Source organism: Macadamia integrifolia, chromosome 2 (assembly GCF_013358625.1).
Source record: "Macadamia integrifolia cultivar HAES 741 chromosome 2, SCU_Mint_v3, whole genome shotgun sequence".
Lineage (NCBI taxonomy): Eukaryota > Viridiplantae > Streptophyta > Magnoliopsida > Proteales > Proteaceae > Macadamia > Macadamia integrifolia.
In genome coordinates, this window is record NC_056558.1 from 13,602,690 (window position 1) to 13,620,397 (window position 17,708).

Here is a 17,708-nt window from a genome sequence, read left to right on the forward strand (position 1 = left end):
TTTGTTTGCAAACCTTCTTGTAGGATACCTCACCATGTGATCCCATTGGTGCTATCCGTTAATATACATAATATCCACTGTATACTTATCTCCCTCACTAAAAGAAAAGAACCAAAAAAAAAAAAAAAAAAAAAGAGCGTACGAACAAAGCTTGCCAGATCAGTCCCCTTCGAGTCTTAACTTCTTCTGTTATGGTGGGGTCCAACATGTGCTTCCTTGGTGGTAACTACCAAAAGCATGACCCCGTGGGTTGAGTAGTCAGCTTCCTGTGAGAGGTTGTCCGCTCTCTTCTCTCTCTTTGTCGTGCCCTCGCCCCTCGCCGTTTCTTATCTTTATTTTTTCCCCAAAATACCCCCATCAAGTTTAAATCAGACGACAAACCTGACAAAACAATGGGGCATATTTGGAATATCACTGTCCCAAAGAGAAGGAAAGGGTACTAGTTGCGGGCCTGGTGGGCCAAGTGGGGAGAAAGCGAGACAGGCATGTTTTAACGGTTGCGCCAAAAGTGGGTATGACAGGTGGAGAAACAGATGGGGAGAACGACCAAAGGATTTATAGATTTTTCAATGAGGACGCCCTCATGTGAAGTTGAAACCTTTTTGATCTTCGACCCTTTCATCCTCCCGACTCTATCATGGAGGCTAAACAGTTCCTCCAAAGAGGGCCCACTCTTCAGTTCTCAGATCGTATGAGGTCATACAAAAAGGTATCCGATACGTCGCATGGGGTTTGATGGCGCAGATTAGCCTTTTCTGTCTTTCTCCGCACTGTTGTGGGTGGGCCTGATTGTCCAGTTGTCGAGCTACTTTGCGCATGGGCCCATCTCTTCTCATAATTACGCTTGCGTTAATAATCCCTCAAAAATTAATTAATACACTGGATTACTTTGGGAATTACGAAGCTTTCGTTCTTGGAGGCAGTTTCGTAATTGTAGTTAAATTTATGGGGTTCCATATTTTCGCCTGCATTGTTTCCCGCATTTATCTTTTTTCGGATAGTCTTTAGGACAACATGGGTATCGGTGTTGGTATTGATATTATTAGTGATATCAATTCGGATCAGTGCAGATCAGTCATTCTTACCCCTAAAACGATACTATAATCGATTTGGATCAGTGCAAATCAGTCACTTTTATCTTTACAAGTTTTTTTTTTTTAATAGTTTTACCCCTCAAAAGATATTGGCAATAGATCCAAATTGGTCAAGTATTAGTATGAGTCTCAACCGATACTGATATATTACGGCCTATACAATACAAATACTTACAAGCTAGAACCATGCTTTGGGATACTTGACAGTAGGGGTGTCAATGGGTTTGTTCGGCCTAGTTTCTCTTTGAGTTGAATCGATTTCAGTGTAAAAATATTGAAATCGAAATCAAACCAATAAAAAAATTCATTACATAAGTCTAGCTCATACAACTAGTTATGACATGCGGTGCTTTGCTATTAGCTATTGTATTGACTTTATTACATTATACATCATATATATATATTTTTTGATATTTATAAAGAGTAGATTACTTTTGAGATCTCCACAGTTTTGGTGTGGTTTGATTTCAGTTGACTTTAGTTTCTTATATCGGTTTATAATCAAGTTGTTTTTTTATTTTTGATATGGTTTGGATTTTATTTTTTATATAAATCTATACAAAATTATGCAAAATTTGATTTTTTAATGAATTTTGGACTATTTTTTGTTTTTATTAGTTTGATTTCGGTTCCGATCTGAATTTTGAGCTAGTTTTAATTTGGTTTTAGGTTGATTCGATTTTTAATGTGGTTTGATTTGATATTGGGATTACAATGTTTCAAGTTGAAACCGACCTAACAAGACTTCGGTTCGACCCAGCCGATTTTATCAGGTCGATTTAGGTTTTGACGTCCTTACTTGACGGTGAGAAAAAATGACAAAACTACCCTGCCATTGACGACGTTAGTGAAGAATTATCATTTACTGACGTTACAGTTAAGTGAATAGACAGTAATTTTTCCTTTTTTTTGGTAAGAGAGAAAGAATAGAGTCAATAGACAGTAATTCCATCCCTACATTTTACTTATTTCCACGGTTTATTGACTTTATTTAAAAATTAAAATTCCAACGTCTCGGGACTCTCGTAAGTCGAAAGTCGTAAGTCGTAAGTCGTAAGTCGTAAGTCGTAAGTCGTAAGTCGAGACTCGGGAATTTATCTTCTATTACTCCGTGAAGATCGGGGCCGTTTTCGTAAATAAATTGGAAGGGCGAGGGTTATTTACTATTTACATTTTTCAGTCTCCACTCCTTTAGTACGTCTGGAATCCGGCATGGTGGTGTCACTGGTGTATGTACTTAAAACTACTACTAACGCTAAAAATGAAGCTCTGTAACACCAACAGAGGAAAAACTACACGTAGCTGATACTTCAGGGAGAGTCCAGCTTGCGCGAACCGTCCAAAATCGCTCCTGAAACCCTAGAGAACACACACACACTCTCTCTCTACTTGGAAGCTGTTTTGCGCAAAGCAATGTCTGGGGCTGGGGTTCACAGAAATCAAAACTCTTTTTATTTCCAACTACTGACGTAGAAGGAGACAGATAATAAAATACCTGTCAAAAGAAGAAAAAGGTAAATCTTGCAGAAAAGTTGAAAATCTTCACGAATCTCTTCTGCTTTACCTACCGATCCTTTCGTCCTGGTTTTCTCTCACCATCTTTGATTTCTCCAGAGGTTTTCAACTAATTCAATAGCAACTTTTTTATTTCCATTTTTCTTTTGAATTCTCGAGCATTTTTCGGATAATTTCGTGAAATGGACCAAATGAAACGAGTTGAGTTTTGGTAAATTTTCTTCTCTTTCCTTAAAAATTACGTGAAATGGAACCAAATGAAACGATTTAAGTTTTGGTAAATTTTCTTTCTTTCCTCACATTTGTTTTGGGTTTATCCTTTTTTCGCTGAAGACAGTTTATTTCGTTGTCCTCTTCATTTTTTTTTGCGGAAAGTAAAGAAGAAGCGTACTCTCCAAATGTTGAGATTTTGTCGGTTAATTGCTGAATTTCGTTGCAGATGACAAAGAATGGTGGACGCTTCTCGACCAGTCTTGTTGAAGATTTAGCAGGGAAATGCCACTTCTGCTGGGATCTCTCTGAGGAGGAGTGTTTGACCCATCTGGAGCTTGGGCTTGGATATTTTTTGATTCTGTAATTTTGGGTTGTCTGGCTTCTCAAGTTTTGTGATTTGGATAGCATTGTATTTGGTCCTTGATGAGCTCTGCTTCTTCGCCAGTGATATCTATTACTTTCTACCTGCTCTTATGGAATGTTGCTGAAAACGACAGACCCAGAAGATTGAAGTTCTGAAATGGTCATGAATTGGGTTTTTTTTGTTTGAGGATCGCCGAGAAAATATTTTTTGTGGTTGAGATTGGTGGAACGATTATGCATTTGGTGGAGTAATTATGATTGTAATAACACTTTTCCGCCCTTTAGATTTGTTTCTTCGATTCATTAGTTGGATTTGTCGGTGACAAAAGATGGCTTTCAAGTCCTGAGAATTCGACGGTGGGCTTTACCATTTCCAGGATTTAACTTTGTATTAAGGTGAAGATGGCCTCTTGGAATCAGCTCGGGGAGATTGCTACTGTTGCACAGCTCACAGGCCTAGATGCCGTGAAGTTAATTGGGTTGATTGTGAAGGCTGCAAGCACAGCCAGAATGCACAAGAAGAACTGCAGGCAATTTGCTCTGCATTTGAAGTTAATCGGTAACTTGCTAGAACAGCTCAAAATTTCGGAGCTGAAGAAGTATCCTGAAACCCGTGAGCCATTGGAGCAGCTTGAGGATGCCCTGCGAAGGTCTTACATTCTGGTGAATAGCTGCCAGGACAGGAGCTATTTATATCTGCTGGCCATGGGATGGAACATTGTGTATCAATTCAGGAAGGCTCAGACTGAGATTGATCGGTACTTGCGGATCGTTCCCCTCATCACCCTTGTGGATAATGCTAGGTTCAGGGTAATTTTTTTTAATATATAATTAAGTGCGGGTTTCATTTGCATTAGGTATAATGTTCTGTTTTCGCCTTTTGCTATGGCATCTTGACAGCTTTTTCTTGGTACTGGTTCTAATTAACTACTAGAATTTTTCATTGTCAAATCTGGCCAGTGTAAATTGACTCAACATATCGTTGTTGGTGATGGTAATATATATCCTCTACTTCTGAGACTTCTGAAGATGAACTTCTTGAACCTCATCCAGCCAATTATTAATGATGGAAATAGAATCACCTTTTATTCGACTAGTAAGCTCCCAAAAGTAAAATTCCTGGGAGTATGTTTGGCATATGATAGAAAGGGAGTGTTGTTTGGCATATGGTAGAAAGGGAGTGTTGTTTGGCATTTGATAGCAAGGGAGTGTTCCTTGTAAGTTCTCCTTTTTGCCACCTATACCAAAATATGCAAACTGAGCATTAACTATCTGATATCTGAAAACAACTCCAACTACCAGATGGATCTGGGTGCTGTGAATTTTTTGTTTGGTTGGGGAAAGGGTTGTTTGGAAGGGAGTAACTAGGGTGCATCACAGCCATCAAATTTACTTTGATGGTGTTCACATTTGTATAGGACAAGAGTGCTGACCCAATTGCAAAGAATGACACAATATCTAATGAAATTCTGTAGAAATTGCCTCTTAAAGAATTGAACTATCGACAGTTAATATTCAGTGAGCAACTCCAGAAAAGATAATAAGCGCAGTTGGTGAGCAGTGGTGTGCAAAAAGCCCATGCTCACTGGGAGGTTTCGATTCGAGTCTCCTAGCTGTTACCTACTTCCCTTCTTACCTATCAAACCCCCCCACCCCCCAAAAAAAAAAAAAAAAAAAAAAAGAATAAATGAAAAAAAAAAAAAAAAAAAAAAAAGACAGAAACTCTGATAAAAGATCATGTGTAATGTCATGAAAGAAAAGGAGTAATGGAACAGCTTTGAATTCCTTTCTTTCCCATTGCTCTGGATTGTAGCCGTGTGAAGTCTGTGAACTCATTACCGCAGTGTCTGCTTTTCTAAAAATCCATGCTGTGCTGAATCCTATGCCTTTGGATAACAAAGATCTAGGGGGAATATAGCCAAAACCTAGGCACAAAATAGAGATGGATGAATTGGTGATCTACAGATAAACTCTTTCCCCTTTTGACATGCAATTGCTTTTCATTTTATGTTTTAGACAAGTACTCATCACTTGATTTTCTCTGGTTGATGCCAAACCAGGCAGACCTACTCTCCTCTTAATTGTAGTCATCCAAACTTGGGGTGATTTATCTACTTTATTTGCATTCATCTTGGTACTTCCCCAATTTTGTATATGTTTCTCATTTATGTTGATCTATTTTCCATCTAATTGCCAGGAAAGACTGGAAGATATTGAAAGGGATCAACGTGAATACACTCTGGATGAAGAGGATAGAAAAATGCAGGATGCTATTCTAAGACGGGAAAATGACACCAAGGTGCTGAAGAAGACTCTTTCTTGTTCATATCCAAACTTGCCTTTTGATGCAGCACTCCAGAAAGAGAATGAGAAGCTCCAATTAGAATTACAAAGATCACAAGCACAGATGGATGTTGGACAATGTGAAGTAATTCAACATTTGATTGAAGTCACAGAAACTGCTGCAAGTTCTCTGACAGAGAAAGATTCACCTGTCAAAAGTTCCAAGAAAGTGGAGTCAAATTATTCAGATACCAATGTTGATAAAGGACATTCCGTTGAAGAAAGCTATTACACCGGAAATGATACTCGAATGACATCAAGGTTTATTTTCCTTTAGTTATGGGGAAGCATGCTTTTGACAGTTGAGAACAGCATATGTGAATTTTAGTTCTTGGAATGTTCTTGCATGAGATTTTCTGTCTTTCCGATAGACTTATTGAGGTTAACTGAATGCAAAACGTTTTCTGATTCAACTTGCAGATGTGGAGTTTGAGTTTCTGATGGCAGTTATGATTTTCAGTTTCCTTCTGTTATTGGAGTGAATGTTGGCATAATTATTTAGGTTGTGCAACTTAAAAAGCTCAATGTTACCATGTGTGGGGACCTTGCGTCAATGTCAAATGAACAGTAGCTTCTGCGGTAGAAAATGTGGAAGACCTGGCAGTCCAACTAGTAAATTACCATGTATGTGATGCAGAGGACTACATATGTCCAAACACATATTTGTAAAGACTGAAAAGGGTGCATTCTAGCCACATGCCTTTGCAAACGTCTGGGACCCAAGGAATAGGTTGCCTATCCAGTCATAGTTTTTGCACTTAGATAGTTAGTATACTTGTCTAACCAAGAAACAAACCCAGGGACTTGCCTATACATGTCCTGGGATATGTGAATTGCTGATTTGTGCCCTTGCTCTCAATGACTGCAGCCATATCTTATCGAATATGGGCATCATTAGCTGTTCCAAATGATGTAACTAATTATACCATTGCAGAGTTTATTAAATGTAAAATCAAATTAAAATGATCATATTTCTAGTATCTTGTTTTCTCATAATATTTTGAGATGGTAACTTGATATTCACAGTTATTTGACCATTTACCTAATACATATCCTACAAGTTCCTTTTTTTTTTTGGGGGGGGGGGGGGGGGCACCGGGGGGCAAATGAATGAGAGTGTAACAACGAAAGTAACTTGGAATAATAAAATGAAATGCGATAACTTACAGTCAGCTTGACATGGTCTGTGTCTATTTAAGAGAACACATCCCCCCCCCCTCTTATTTGCTGAAGTGGGTGATCCCATGGGGAACGTTCAGATAGGACTTTTTTGTCTGACATTGACTTTGAGGCTAGCACAACCCTATATTTAATGGTGTTGTACATTAAAATATTTAGCCTAGTTAAGCTTGCATTAGGCCAACTCCTAGGTGGCTAGGGTGAGCAGAAAGGTTTGGTACCTTTGGCTTTCCTTCGCTCTTTGGTTATTTTGGCCACAACTAATTTATTATGCTTTATGTATCTATTGTCCCATTTTCTTCCTGATATTAATTTGACTTCTGTAGTAACTTGACAAAATCNTCCTTCTGTTATTGGAGTGAATGTTGGCATAATTATTTAGGTTGTGCAACTTAAAAAGCTCAATGTTACCATGTGTGGGGACCTTGCGTCAATGTCAAATGAACAGTAGCTTCTGCGGTAGAAAATGTGGAAGACCTGGCAGTCCAACTAGTAAATTACCATGTATGTGATGCAGAGGACTACATATGTCCAAACACATATTTGTAAAGACTGAAAAGGGTGCATTCTAGCCACATGCCTTTGCAAACGTCTGGGACCCAAGGAATAGGTTGCCTATCCAGTCATAGTTTTTGCACTTAGATAGTTAGTATACTTGTCTAACCAAGAAACAAACCCAGGGACTTGCCTATACATGTCCTGGGATATGTGAATTGCTGATTTGTGCCCTTGCTCTCAATGACTGCAGCCATATCTTATCGAATATGGGCATCATTAGCTGTTCCAAATGATGTAACTAATTATACCATTGCAGAGTTTATTAAATGTAAAATCAAATTAAAATGATCATATTTCTAGTATCTTGTTTTCTCATAATATTTTGAGATGGTAACTTGATATTCACAGTTATTTGACCATTTACCTAATACATATCCTACAAGTTCCTTTTTTTTTTTGGGGGGGGGGGGGGGGGGAGGTCGTATGGCATATGATGATAGTGTTAACAACGAAGTAACTTGGATATATTAAATGAAATGCATAACTTACAGTCAGCTCTGACACATGGTCTGATTGTCCTATTTAAGAGTAAACACATCCCCCCCCCCCCCCCCTCTTATTTGCTGAAGTGGGTGATCCCATGGGGAACGTTCAGATAGGACTTTTTTGTCTGACATTGACTTTGAGGCTAGCACAACCCTATATTTAATGGTGTTGTACATTAAAATATTTAGCCTAGTTAAGCTTGCATTAGGCCAACTCCTAGGTGGCTAGGGTGAGCAGAAAGGTTTGGTACCTTTGGCTTTCCTTCGCTCTTTGGTTATTTTGGCCACAACTAATTTATTATGCTTTATGTATCTATTGTCCCATTTTCTTCCTGATATTAATTTGACTTCTGTAGTAACTTGACAAAATCCTTTACATCCCCTTTGTTCTGATATTTTATGTTGCCTTACATTCTTACTTCGTTGTCTTTTTTTTCTTTTCGCTGGATATTTTTTGATAACATAGTATGATCTATATTTCTTATGTGGTTGGTTACTGATACAATAATAATTTTGTCCAGAAACACTTCTTCGATTTCATCAGGACATGATCTGCTGTCAAATAGGGGGACCCATCTAGACGAAGAGTGGCATTCAGATTTACTGGGCTGTTGTTCTGAACCATCTTTGTGTATATCCTCTTTTACCCCTAATCCTTAGTTCTATTTTCTTGTTATTCATTGATGTAAAGTGCATATCTTCAACCCCATGCCATGCACATGATTCATGTACTCATTTACAACTTAATATCTAGTTCACCTAGGTTGGTGTTCATAAATGTAAAGTGCAAAGCATTGCATCATATTGATGGTATACCACACAGAAGCATAGAGACCATAGTTGTCACGGTGCCAAGGCGAACCAAGGCGGTGGAGGGTTGTCTAAGCGTTTAGGTGAGAAGGCGCACGCCTTGAGGCGAACAAGGCGACCAATTGTTATTTTTTATTTTTCCTATTTTCTAACACTATTTAGTAAGCTATATATACCTTGTATCATAAAAAATCAAGATTAAACAACATCAAGTCATTAAAAATCAACATTTAGCCATATTAAATCATAAAAAATTAACATTAAGTCATATTAAGTTATAAAAAATCAAAATTTAGAGAAATGCTCTGGTTCTATAAATCGTTTGACTGGTCAAATGATATTATTTTTACATGAGACTTTTTGTATCAGTTATAATATAAAACCAGCTTTCCAACAAGTCTAAGATTACTTAAATCTAAGTTGTAATGACAAAGTTATGCTCCGATCAAACTTATTTTTAAGTGCGCGAAGGCTATTAAAATCGCCTGAATGAAAATAATTTTATGGATATCAAAACAAAAAATTATTTTACCGGATTTTTGGGTTTTAGCAATGTTTTAACATGATAGAATTTATAAAATTTTCATAATTAAGAAAAACTCCAGCATTTAAAAGTTGAAAATCGCCCCTATAACCAAAATCCAGTTTTTCTTCTTGGACTGGGGTTGACTTTTCATCCTTTTGGAATTTGATTTTTAAACTATTTTTATTGGATTCAAATAGAGGGTATTTGCTTATTTATGAATAATATCTTAAGTAAATGAAATAACAAAATTATTTCATTTACTTAAATGATATTTGGCATAAATAAGCGCCAAAACATAAGGCGACATGCAGTGCAATAAGGCGACTATCGCCTAGGCCCCAGGCGAACCGCCTGGACGCCTAGGCGTCGCCTTGACAACTATTAGAGACTAGGCTCCCTAATGGATTGTTTGACTGATCCATTCTGGATCAATCGAATTGGCATCGTAACTGTATGATTTTCCAAGGTAAAAGGGCCCCTGACCAGTTTGAAACAAAAATAAAAGGAACATAATTCCAATAAAGGGAACCCAAGGACCATAGTCTTCTCCAATCTGAGTTTTGGCTCAAGCCCCTCGAATGAAGCCAAGGACATATTCAAAGAAAAGAAATTCTGACCGTCAGACGGAATGGTTTGTGGACTAGGAAGGACGCACATCTGGTGTATAAGTTATCGTGCCCACGGTAAACGCCAAGTACCCGTGAGAGAGAGAGTAGCGGTATTTAGAATTCTATATTCAAACCATTTGATCTTCTTAAAAACTAAACCCATGAAAACATCTGAGACTTTGTTCTAGGAGTGGTTTTCCTTTATAAGGTGTTGGTTTTTGGGAGGGTGATCCCTTGTTGGTGGTTTCCTTTAGTTTTGGTGTTGTCTCCTCTTGGAGGTCTGTGACGTCGTTTTGAATTATCAACCAATAGCTTAAAGTCATTAGGGGGAGAGGCCCAACTGGTATTTGAAGTCATCCAATGTCACAGAATAAGCCTAATTGTGGGATTATCCCATAAGACTCCCATCCTGTGTGGCCCCTTGAGGGTGGCCATACACATGTCAATTGTAGCCCCATGATAACTGGGTTGTATATGTGGATGTATTGTCAAGTGTTAGAGCTTTAAAGCTCTAATAACATATTGAGATATCAACCTAAAAGCTTAAGCTGTTTAGTGGAGAGGACCAACTGGTATATGAAGTCATCCAATGTCCTAGAGTTATTTGAAGTGGGATTACCCCCTTACATATCATTATCCTTTTTCTAGTGGACTAAACGCATTGCATCCTCAAGAAAAGAGAAGAGCATAATATGGTGTTCGAACAATGAAATCAAGTGGATAAATGGCAATGTTTGAGTTTGACACTGTAACCAAGCCTGTAATATTTTCTGATAATCTTAGTTCCATGCTCGGCTTGGAATGCTATTGTTCATGGGATATCCTAATTTGTAACATACACGTCTAGCTACTTTTGAGAAATGACCTGAAGACTGGTCATGGATCTTTTCCCTAGAAGCCATAATGAATTACTCCAATGCCCTTCAACAAGGTACCTCTGAGACCTAATTAGTCGATAATATCCAGTGGAGGGTGTACCCGTACTACCCATGACTGACTTCTCCTTGATATATCTTCTGCTTTCCTTCCAGTCTGTCCTCATAGACTGCAGATGGGATTTTCTGGCTACTTTGATGGAGGGAGGAAGGGAAGGTTCATTTCAACTATTCAAATAAACTTCTCATCCCACTGCAGCCATAAATGAATATGTGTATGGAACCAAACTGCACCTCTAATAGTTTCGAATTCTTGAGCTATGAATATGTTATTTTTCTCCCTTTGTGTGGGGAGTGGGGGGAGGGACTGTTACCATGAAATATGTTAGTTGCTGCATGGAGTTGGATATCATATCACAGAAAATTATACCCCTTCACCTATAACTTGCTGAACCAGTGATAATCTCGAGTTGTGATATACTATCATATTCTTGACGAGATATACTTGGCATGATTTTGCTGTGAAATGACATGTCATGCTGAGCTTCTAACCTTTTTTAAATCAAAGTGGATAAAGGCCATTCTGCATCATAACGTAATAGTGATTTAAAGGAACAAAACAGTACCAAAACAGAATCGAAAACCGAGAGATACACAAGTAGTTTTTTAATAGAATATCATAGAACAAAATACAGCCATCAGATTGACCTGGTATTCAGGTCGAGATCTCCTATCAATGAATTAAACTGTCTACCCGGGAAAATAAAAGAAGAATTAAACTGTTGCTGAAAGTTTCAGAAAGATCTGATGGTTGGATCAGAATATAATAGGGAATCCTTGTTAGACTAGGAAAAGGGTACATCAGTTGATTCACAGATCAGAGTAATAATTAAGCAACAGAATTATAATCTCCACATGGAACTGATGTTTGGATATCAATTTCAGAACTATCGTACCAACAGAAACTAGCTCGAGTTCAGAAACTAAAGGTAGTAAGCAGTCCTAAGGACTTCATTAAGTACTAGACAGAATCTGAAATTGAACTCAGGGATTGATAAAGAAAATTCTTAATTTCTGTATTCTGTAATCAAGTTCGAAACAGCGTCACGAACCTATCGAAACCAAACAATCCTAACCAGAATAGGGTTTCTGTAACTAGCTTTTAGATCCTGAAATTGAAAGCAGATTCTGAATTCTGAGGGAATCGAAAGATATTTCTGTAAACATAATAAAGATCAACTACAGATTTCACCTTCAAATCAACAATTCCCTGTAGAGAATGAACTGGAAGTTTTCAGGTATTTTTTTAATGACATAATTGCAGAGAATGAATATCAGAAAAGTACCCTAAGAAGATGGGTTAGAGAGGAGGCCACCCAGGCTTCCCTGCCGTAAGGTGTTTGGATGGATTAAACATCAACCAGCCTTGATCAAACACAAGGGATTCTTCACGCAGGAAGGAGAAAGCAGCAGCTTTGTTTTGTTAGAAGTCTATGGAGGGAAAGGAGGAGTCTAGCGTGAGTCGCAGACTCCTCCCTTGGGTTTTCCTAGTCCTATTAGGACTATGGGTTTGGGTATTCCTAGTCCTATTAGGAATGTGGGTTTTCCTAGTCATATTAGGACTGAATCATTGAATACAGGTAGAAGTTAGCAATTAGTATTAGTTTTCTATTCAGTTTTGTTCTATCTTATTTCTTGTAGGACTTGTAATGGCTGATCTATTTAATGGTGGGCAACCCCAATCTAATCGATTGGAACACCATTGCTCCACAATCGCAGGACTCTCTCTCTCTCTCATTTATTCTCTTCTCTTTACATGTTATCAGAGCTTAATAAGTTGCTGGTTTGAGAGTCGTTCAAAGGTATCATGCTACTAGTGAATCTCTAGTTCTTAGAAAAATAAGAACTAGAGTTTCAGTGATTTTGTTCGTGTCTTCTACTTCTGAATTTGTCCTGAATCAATTGTTGCTGGAGAATCGATTTGTTGCTATCGTCTGTTTGTTGTTGGTTTCATCTCAAGGAAGGAGACGATTGTTTCTTCCTTAATAGTTATTGGTTTTCTCAAGGAAGAAGTTTCTGGTTGTTATTCTTTTGCTTTGATAGTTGCTGATTTTGTAGAGATGATTACTTCAATTCCCATAGTTGTTGGGTTCTTCTTCTCAGATTTGCTATCGTGAGGGGGAAATGGGAAATTATTTTCTTATGGTGCTCTTGGTTATGAGATTCTTTGTGATGCTGATTATTGGAAATTATTTGTTCATGTGTATTGTTGCACGTGATGGAGAGATTAATGTCATTGTCTACTCGGTTCAAGATTATGTCTGCTCAGGATTATTTCGTTTGAAGACATATCTATTCATGTTTTCCCTCAACAACTATTTTATCTTTTGAAGATGGTATATTCATCGACCTAATGCTATTTGGTGTATTCAACAACCTGATGTTGTTTGGTCCCTAGCGATCTGATGCTGCCTGTTTACCTATGCAGTTTTCTGTGAGATATATGTTTGGGGAGATCTCTGTTTGAGGCTCGTCAGTGCTTTTGTTGTAGCTGTTGAGAGCTACTATTTTTGTTGGAGTGCTTTCTTTGGGAATGTCTTTTGATGTAGCTATTGGATGTTACACTTCTGTTGGAGTGCCTTCTTCGGGAAGGTCTTTTGGTGTAGTTGTTGGATGTTACGCTTTTGTTGGAGTGCCTTCTTTGAGAAGGGATTTTGGTATTGCTGTTTGTTGCTATTGGACTGCCTTCTTTGGGTAGGGCTTTCATTGGTATTGGAGTGTCTTCTTTGGAAGGGCTTTCATTGCTTTTGGAGTTGCTGATTGCTTTATGATGGTTGATTAGAGTTCTCTCTGTGCTCGTTGGAGTTCTTGTTGGTCCAAGCTGGAGCTTTCTGTTGCTATGTATATCCTCCAGCTTGAGGGGGAGTATTAAAGTCTATCGAGAGAAAGGAGGAGTCTAGCGCTAGTCGTATACTCCTCCCTTGGGTTTTTTTAGTCCTATTAGAACTGTGGGTTTAGGAATTCTTAGACCTATTAGGAATGTGGATTTTCCTAGTCATATTAGGATTGAATCACTGAATACAGTTAGAAGTTAGCAATTAGTATTAGTTTCCTATTCAGTTTTGTTCTATCCTATTTCTAGTAGGACCTGTAATGGCTGATCTATTTAATGAATGAAGGTGGGCAACCCCAATCTAATTGATTGGGACTCCATTGCTCCACAATCACAGGACTCTCTCTCTCTCTCTCTCCTTTCTTCTCTTCTCTTTACAGTTTTCATCAATCAAAATTCATGTACAATGCTGGTCCCCCTTATGAACTTGTATAGAAAACTCAAAACAGACTCAAATACTGAAAAGTAAAATCCTAAACCCAATCCTTAACTAATTAGGTAACAGAAACTTACGAGGAAACTGACATAATAAAGGAAACTGACTCAAAATAGGACTGGACTTATAGAATCCTATTCCAGCCTAACTAAAACACTCGATCCCAGTGAAAATAAAGAAATAAAGACACCTAATCACCTAATATAACTAATCCCGTATGCCTAGCTTCTACCCATATTATCGGCCTATTAAAGTGGTACACAATAATGAAAATACATGAGATTAAAGCCCAAACACATACATAACCCAACTCAAAGCTTATTTCCAATCGACCCATTTTAGTGATTTATTTGCATCACATCATTGGCAAAAAGCCTAGGTTTCTAATGAAGATCTTAATAATGTGATTTCCGCTACGCAGAAATTTTTTGTTTTTATCTTAAGAGGAGATATACTCCCACCATTGAGCTTACAATCTGCAATCATTTTTGCATGATAAGATTTATGTCTTAATTATTTTGCAGGTCTGAAGACATGCTTCTACCCTTGTGGTACATTTTCTAAGATTGCTACAGTGGCCAGTAACAGGCATATGTGTGAGTTAATTTATATAGTTTTCTAGATCATTTCTCTCTTTAGTTTCCATTGATTTCCTTTTTTCAATAATGTTTAATTTATTTAAAAGATATATGATGCAGCTCTTGAATTTGTGACTATATGTTGATTTATTTATTTATTATTTTTTATTTGAAGTCGTTGTTATGATGTTAAAATTTAAATTTGGAAATGCTGATGTACAAATGTATATAGCATTCCTTGCTAATTTGGGGAAACATTGTTTTCTGTTCGCTCTAGAAGGATGCAAATGAATGATAAATGGAAGGGCCTATGATACCTGCCTCAGTTCTGCCTGAAGTACCCAATTTAGACATGATATGATGTGGATATAGGCATTGGAATGTGTGTTGGATTGTCCAAAGTGCACATGTGTGCGACATAAACATTGAAGGGTTTTATTTAAAGTCCATGTGCTTCTAACTCTACAGACAAGAGTTCTAGTATTCTATCACATTTGAAATTCCTAACATTTTACTTCAAATGTGTACTTTTGTTTCTAAATGTTTCATTTTTGGATATAAAAACTGAAAAAGAATTCAATTTTAAATTCAATTACTTGGAGATCTTGTATAGTGTTACAGTATGGTATCTATTTACCCATACCCAGTTGGTGGATCTGTGGCAGCCAAGAGAACCCATCCTAATATTTAACTGTCGGACAGATCTTTCTCCCAGATACCGTATATCCATTCCTGCCCAAGGCTATAAGGATCAGTATCGTAGGATGGATCATTGGGATTGGATGATCCAAAGTCCAAACAAAGGATTGATCAAGCTCAGGGGCTGTTGGTCATCTGATCCAATAATGATGATAATGTCGAAGGACTGGTTTGGTCATTCTGACCATTGGAATAGTGATGGTTATGGTTTTATTACTGTCGAATTCATGACTATAGATATACCCTTCTATAAATTATGATTGAAATAAATTTATTAAATCCCAGTGGCAACATCAATATCTAACTGGAGTGCAATGCATCTTTGTCAGTGCTAATCTTTGGAGAAAAAAGATAGATATAATTAGGATTTGATACTGAGAAATGCCTGGTTTTGTTGATCATCAGCATCAGCGGAAGCCTGTAATGAGCTTATGGCATATTCATTGGTATTGTCATGCTGTTGCTACACTTGTTGTATCCGGAGAAAGCTTCGCAAGATGCTAAACATTACGGTAAATCCATTCATTTATATTTCTTCTATCTTATTCCTTCTTCGTTGCTCTTTCTCTTGCTTATTAGAGATTGCTGAACCAACCAAAGTTAAGTGAGTAATGCCTATGATGATTCAATCAAGTGGTGCTTTATGTTGGTGGTTGGTTGGGTACATCAAATGTGGAGACCTCAGTGGCATGTCTGCCATGTGCAGTAAGCTCTACTGGTCTCTTTGCTGGTTCAGTTGATTGACATATGGCATACCTCAACCATGAGGTCAGGGGCTTCTAGATGAGCTACCTACACAGATGCACATAATAAACAACAAAAACAACAGGAGTAGATGGAAGAAAGAGGGTAAGGGTTTCAATGTTTCATATTGGGACCCTAATTAGTTTTAGGCAAATCAACTCTCCTTGCACCATATATTGCCTCTTCTTGGTGGCCCCGTGCTGCTTCTCCCTGTGAGTGTTTTTAGACAAAAAATTGCATGGTTTCATTAGATTCTCTCTATGAGTGATGTTTGGTGGCTATATGTATTGATTTCTCGGCAACACTGTGTACTGAAGTCCTGTACATCTGATCCTTGGTTACCTTATGTTGATGTGCACCGTTGACAGGCTGGCCAGATCTGCCACGTGGAAAGCTCATTCAACCCATGGTTATGGTTTAGCCAAAAACCCGAGTCATTACTTTAAATTTTATAGCATAGTTGTATTCCTTTCTTAGGAGTCTCATTTTTAGTAGAGTCGAAATTAGAGTTAATTTCTTTCCATGATATCTTTTTCTCTCTGTAGGCAAGAAAACTTCTTCTTTTTTTTCCTTTAAATTTTATATATATTGATGAAGAAGCATTCATCTATTTAGCCAATTCCCTTCATTTTTCTGTGTTCTGCGACTTTTGGTGTGTTCTCTTTCAGATTGGTTCCTTGAGTTAGCATGCTAAAAGTAGCGAAAATATATATGTACCCCACTTTCACCAGATATTGCTGCTTTGTACTCTTGGCTTGGCAGGGAGGGATTTGTGACGACTTTCTCTCACATTTGATGTGTTGCTGCTGTGCCTTGGTGCAAGAATGGCGAGAAGTGGAGATACGTGGTGTCTATGGTATGTGCGACTTTCAGTTCTATTTCTGTAGCTCTAATTTATCTTTCAATTGTGGGGAGGCAAAAAGGAGACCTTAATTAATCATCATAATTTGCTGATATGAACCAAATTGCAGGCCCTGAAAAAACAAAGACAAGCCCACCTTGCTCTCAGTACATGGAATCCTAAATGATATTTAGAAGATGAAAAGGTTGTTATCAGTTAGAAATTTTAGAAAAGAGATTCATTTTGATACTTATTGTAGAGGCGATGGCTGGTTTCTCCCTGTAGCTTGTACTTTGGTGATTTGTATGAAATGATTTGTCCATGTAAAGATCTTTTACTTTGACTGCTGCGGTTATGTCTTATGTATCATAGTTAATTTCTTTACATGGAAGGGTTGTTTGAATTGATATTGCTATTTGACACAGATCGATGGATTGATCCCCATGTCTTGATTATGTGATTCGATCTCATCCCAACTACGTTGGGTGGGTTTATATGTAGAGAAAAGATTTTTTTCTGCACATATAGAGTTTGAGTTTGGCTGCCTTGCTTGTATGAATGAATATAGGAAACCACCATACTCTCAGAGGTAAAAAAGCGTTGCAATGAGCACCATTCAGCTGACCAGTCAAATAGGTGGCTGGCTAAATTTTGTAATCTCAAGTCTGGAATTAATTAGTTCAGAGATCACTTATCAAATTGTAGCTAATATGGAGTGGAGTACCCCAAAGAGAGGGACATTGGAGTTTCTTCCCAGAGGATTGAGATAAACGTTTGGAAGAATTGTGCTACAAGCTAAATTGTAGGAAATGATTAGCATAATATAATGTTGGGAGGTATCTTTGCCCCCTAAGAACTTGCACTTTTGTCACTCATTTCAGTAAAATCTCACACACGAGAGAGAGAGAGAGAGAGAGAGAGAGAGAGTTATGCCACTGAGGGGGGGGG

General features: G+C 37.8%; 1 protein-coding gene across 3 annotated transcripts; it reads left to right on the forward strand.

The window, feature by feature from the left end:
- The first annotated feature begins 2,319 nt into the window (after window positions 1–2,319).
- On the forward strand, window positions 2,320–17,167 carry LOC122062623 (protein MID1-COMPLEMENTING ACTIVITY 1-like). Of its 3 annotated transcripts, none has more exons than XM_042626275.1 (8): window positions 2,320–2,608; window positions 3,049–3,995; window positions 5,383–5,789; window positions 8,272–8,381; window positions 14,423–14,494; window positions 15,581–15,687; window positions 16,682–16,775; window positions 16,891–17,167. In XM_042626275.1, exons 2-8 carry the CDS (start codon window positions 3,588–3,590, stop codon window positions 16,941–16,943), a joined length of 1,251 nt encoding a protein of 416 aa, XP_042482209.1. In that variant the 5' UTR covers window positions 2,320–2,608; window positions 3,049–3,587; the 3' UTR covers window positions 16,944–17,167. The 3 variants fall into 3 exon arrangements, with proteins under 3 accessions (XP_042482209.1, XP_042482221.1, XP_042482216.1); XM_042626287.1 differs by lacking the exon at window positions 2,320–2,608 and adding an exon at window positions 2,617–2,710; XM_042626282.1 differs by lacking the exon at window positions 2,320–2,608 and adding an exon at window positions 2,666–2,820.
- Window positions 17,168–17,708: the final 541 nt, after the last annotated feature.